General features: G+C 50.7%; 1 protein-coding gene across 3 annotated transcripts in view; it reads right to left on the reverse strand.

Moving 5' to 3' along the window:
* The window catches only part of LOC107097901 (hamartin-like), a 22,127-nt gene that overhangs the window by 12,043 nt on the left and 5,791 nt on the right, over positions 1–4,293 (reverse strand). For 2 of the 3 annotated variants that reach the window (XM_015395242.1, XM_015395241.1), the window contains exons 5-14: positions 3,746–3,890; positions 3,502–3,656; positions 3,316–3,389; positions 2,908–3,080; positions 2,784–2,833; positions 2,352–2,448; positions 2,193–2,273; positions 696–898; positions 506–627; positions 369–439 (exon numbers count right to left, since the gene is read on the reverse strand). In XM_015395242.1, coding sequence (XP_015250728.1) covers positions 369–439; positions 506–627; positions 696–898; positions 2,193–2,273; positions 2,352–2,448; positions 2,784–2,833; positions 2,908–3,080; positions 3,316–3,389; positions 3,502–3,656; positions 3,746–3,890 — 1,171 coding nt within the window. The remainder of the gene's footprint in view (positions 1–368; positions 440–505; positions 628–695; positions 899–2,192; positions 2,274–2,351; positions 2,449–2,783; positions 2,834–2,907; positions 3,081–3,315; positions 3,390–3,501; positions 3,657–3,745; positions 3,891–4,293) is intronic. The other variant, XM_015395243.1, reaches the window with a different exon arrangement.

Genomic DNA, 4,293 nt, shown 5'->3' on the forward strand with positions numbered 1-4,293 from the left:
CTCAGCCTACTTCAGCGTGTTTCCGTGAGTCTCAGCGTGTTTCAGTGAGTCTCAGCGTGTTTCAGTGAGTCTCAGCGTGTTTCAGCATGTTTCTGCGAGCTCATAACTTATCCAATATCTGCCAGTGTTTCTGTCAGATTTTATGTACCTCAGCCATACGCTGGTCTAAATCAACAAGGTGTGACAGGGGCTTAAGGTGGGCGGGGCTCTCTGGGACGTGGTTCTGGATCAGATTGGAAACTGGGTCCAGTTTGAAAGATGGTTCTAATCGTGTGCAGCAGCAGGTTCTGGTCCCAGCCAGATGTTTCTGGGTGTGTTTCTAGCAGAAAGGGGCGCAGGTGAGTTGACAGGATGTTAGTTTCAGGTACCTCTGCTTCTCATGCTCTGTTGTTTACCTCCCATCTGACTGCGCTCCATGGACCTGGTTCCGGCTGAGAACCTGCAGAGGAACCACAGTGTCATCAGAGGAGGTTCTGGAGGCTTTAAGACCTTCCTTGGTTCTCACCTCCTGCTGAGACGCTGGTGAGCGTCGTTTCCGTTTTCAATCATCTGGTCTAGAACCTTCAGGGGAGAGATGGAGCTCTGCTCCTCCTTCTTCTGCTCCCCTCCAGATCTTTCCAGCGCCTCCTAGAGGACAGACGACACTCAGCCCTCTGAGCGGAAAACCGAGCCTCGCTCAGACCACGTCTCCTTACCTGCGTCTTCCTGACAATGAAGAGTTTAGCCGCTCGAGGCAGGGCGAGATCAAACAGCGACTCATAGGGAGGGGCGGGGCCTGGGGCCTCACATACATGGGCAGGGGGCTCAGGGGGGGTGAGGCAGAGGGGGGAGGGGAGGCCAGAATCACAGCTGGGGGTGAGAGTGAGGAGCTTCAATGGGGCGGCTGGTGGTGGGACATCTGCAGACAGACAAAGGCGTCCAGCTTTGATGATGTCACTGAGCGTGAGCACCTCTGGGAGGCGCTGCATGGAGCGCCCAGGTTAGAGGTTTACTTATAAAACTGGCCAGGGGAGCGGAACATCTGCACACGGTAGCCATCTTACCTGAGTCAGCTCGCCCATAAATAATCACAACTTTCTCAGTTTTCAAAGATCTGATCTGTTATAAACGTTAACAATATAGTTATGAGAACTTACTAATGATTCTAACTAACGATGCTAGAGTGGAGCGAGTTTTCAAGGACTTTCATACCGTAATAAACAGGCTAGCCACAATAAACATGCATGCATGGCATTTATATAGAATCAGTATCTAGGCCTAATGGTTATATATGTGTGTCCATATATAATCCAAAGGAGTCAAAGTATTAAAGGTATAGAGGAGTGGATCATCTCAATCAGTGGTCCTCTTAACTGTCAATCATTGTGGTGATGTGTTTACGTAAGGCCGTCCTACGCGCTTGTCCTGTTAGCTACGGTTTCAGTCAGTCATTGAAGCTCACCTTTCTCACCGCCGTTCTTTGAAAATGGCCGAGGGTCGGAAGAGAAAAAAGGGTCTATGAAGTGGATGAGAAGAAAAGAAAGGCCTCAGAAGAGGCAGATATATCCCAGAATGCTTTGCGTGGAGAGCTCTCCTCGCAAAGCATTATGGGATTTGCTGTCACAGCGACTAATAACAAAGATGGCGCAGGCTCCGCGCGGTGGAGGAGGAGTTACGTGACCAACGGAGCAAAAAGTAGTGATCATCTGTCTGAACGGTCAGTTAGCTGAGTTCACTATAAAGTTCACTATATAGTCCCCGCTCTATAGTGATGGAGGGACTTAGGGGTTAGGGCGGTTGCTTGCGAACCTTCCGCCACAACAATCCCGCCCCCTTGATAAACGACCAACCACATTCACTTTATTCACTCGTGTAAAGTCGTGCACCGCTGGAGAGAGTTCGGAAATGAAACAGTTGGAACAGACGCTTCCCAAAGAAATGAATTGTCTGGAAGAAACTAATTATTTTAATTTTTTTTTTTTTTTAAATACCAACAGGCCAGAATGAAAATGAGCTTAAATGAATGAAAGATGGCCGCCAGTGATGTCGTCCATCGAGCCACCATAAGAGAGGTAGCAATTCTATAAATATCTATCATCTATAGAATATCTATCTATCTCATGGTTAAAGGCATAGCTGGCTTGCCACTCCCAATATGGCCGCTCTGACGCAGGGGTGAAGCCAACATGGCGTCTTCCCTTCCAGCCACTCACCTGCACCATCCAGGTTCACCTTCACCTGCAGCGCGCTGACAGGCTGCTGGCTGTCAGGGGGCGTGGCTACAGCTACAGAAGCTGGTGAGGGATATTTCACACCTGAAAACATCTAGCGGAGAGAGTGCAGACCTCTGACACACAGGAGGAGGAGTTTACCTGAGATGGAGCAGAGGGTGGGGCCTGTAGCTGCGGGCTCTGGAGGAGGCGTGGCCAAACCACAGACGCAGGAGGGGCTCCAGGTGAGCTCATCAGCCTGAACACAGACAGACACCTGTGGAGTCACCTGCTACCTGGTTGTAAAATAGAACCAGGTCTCTCTGCTGGAGTTCCAGAACCTGGAACATCAGGATCCCAGAGGGGTTCTAACCGGATCATCTCAACTACCCGGACCTTCTGCTTTTAGGTATCTGGACCTGGTCCGGGGGCGGGTCGGATTAAAAACACTGGATTGAAATCCCAGAAATTTTAAACCCTGGATTAAAAACTTCAGATTAACATTTTACTATTAAAAGAACTTTAGATTAAAAATCAGAATAAAACCAGAACCTTCAGAACGTCTGGGTTCTGGACCAGTGAGGGAGGTGGTACCTGCAGGAAGGAGGAGTTCAGCTCCAGCTGAGGATGACTGATGGAGTTTCCTGTCCAGAGACACAAACACCTTCATGATTAAATCCCACCTTCACACCTTCTACACCGTGATGCTGCTCCTCACCTGAGCTGCTAATTGGCTCCACCTCATGGTGGGCGTGGCTTGGATCCAGGTGAGGAGCAGGGGAGGACAGAGGGGTGGGGTTGGGGACGTCCTCTTCACAGGACGACTCCAGCGGGTCCAGAGACAGTCTGGAGCACTCAATGATGATGTCATGGACCTCATAACGTCTCCACCTGACAGGGACGGAGGTCAGAGGTCATTCTGAGCACCAAACCAGAACCCAATCCATACCAGTAAAGGTCCGTACTGGTTCCAACGCTTCAGACATGGAAACCTCCAAGCAGAACCTTATGGCTCCTCCCACAGACTGTGATCAGAACCAGGTCTGGACAGTAGAACGCCTCCAGAACATGTTGAACCGGTCTGGTTCTGAATAATTATGATAGTAGGAGTTCTACTGGGACCCACCTGGACGGGTCCAGTTCCTGGTCCTGGGTCCCTGTCACCAGCTCCGGGTGAATCCGGACATGCTCCAACATCGGCTGAAAGACAAGCCAGTCCAATCAGAACCAGAACAACTCTGTCTGGACTCTGGGTCAGAACCAGCCCAGCAGAGCAGACTTCCAGTTCTGGGACCAGTCAGCTGGTTCTGACCTTGACCAGCTCCTGGAAGGTGTCCATGTTCTCCTTCATGCTGTAGTGCAGCCGCAGGTAGGAGACAAAGTTACAGGGGAACATCCCATAGAGACGGTGGAACAGGGAGTAGACGCCTGCATGGAGGTGGACCAGGTACGCCGCAGACACCTGGCCTGCAGGAGGACACCACAGCCAGTCAGAGCACAGCACCCCACCTGGAGCATCTATTGCAGCAGCAGCGCCGCCTACTGGCCGCACTCACCAGGGTTCCTGTAGCTCCAGGAAACCAGGCGTCCAAAGACGTCGAAGAAGTCGTAGATGTGCTGCTTCCCAGCCTGAGGGATCATGGGTAGGAGGGTGATAAGGACCAGAACCCCGGTGACCAGAACCACCACTTCTCCGTCGGTCTACAACCCAAAACGTTCTTTTTAGAACCAGAACATGATTCACAGCCACCTGAAGAATACCTGACGCTGCTGGAACCATGGGGACAGAACCGGATCTAGCAGCTGGTTCTGATGGGTTTGGAAGAACCTGATGGGATATGACTAAATCCTGCTGGTTTCTAAGTAGAACCTTCTGGTTTCTAAGTGGAACCTGCTGGTTTCTAAGTAGAACCTGCTGGTTTCTAAGTAGAACCTGCTGGTTTCTAAGTAGAACCTGCTGGTTTCTAAGTAGAACCTTCTGGTTTCTAAGTGGAACCTGCTGGTTTCTAAGTAGAACCTTCTGGTTTCTAAGTGGAACCTGCTGGTTTCTAAGTGGAACCTGCTGGTTTCTAAGTGGAACCTGCTGGTTTCTAAGTGGAACCTG

Source organism: Cyprinodon variegatus, unplaced genomic scaffold (assembly GCF_000732505.1).
Source record: "Cyprinodon variegatus isolate N-32 unplaced genomic scaffold, C_variegatus-1.0 Scaffold732, whole genome shotgun sequence".
Classification (NCBI taxonomy): Eukaryota; Metazoa; Chordata; class Actinopteri; order Cyprinodontiformes; family Cyprinodontidae; genus Cyprinodon; species Cyprinodon variegatus.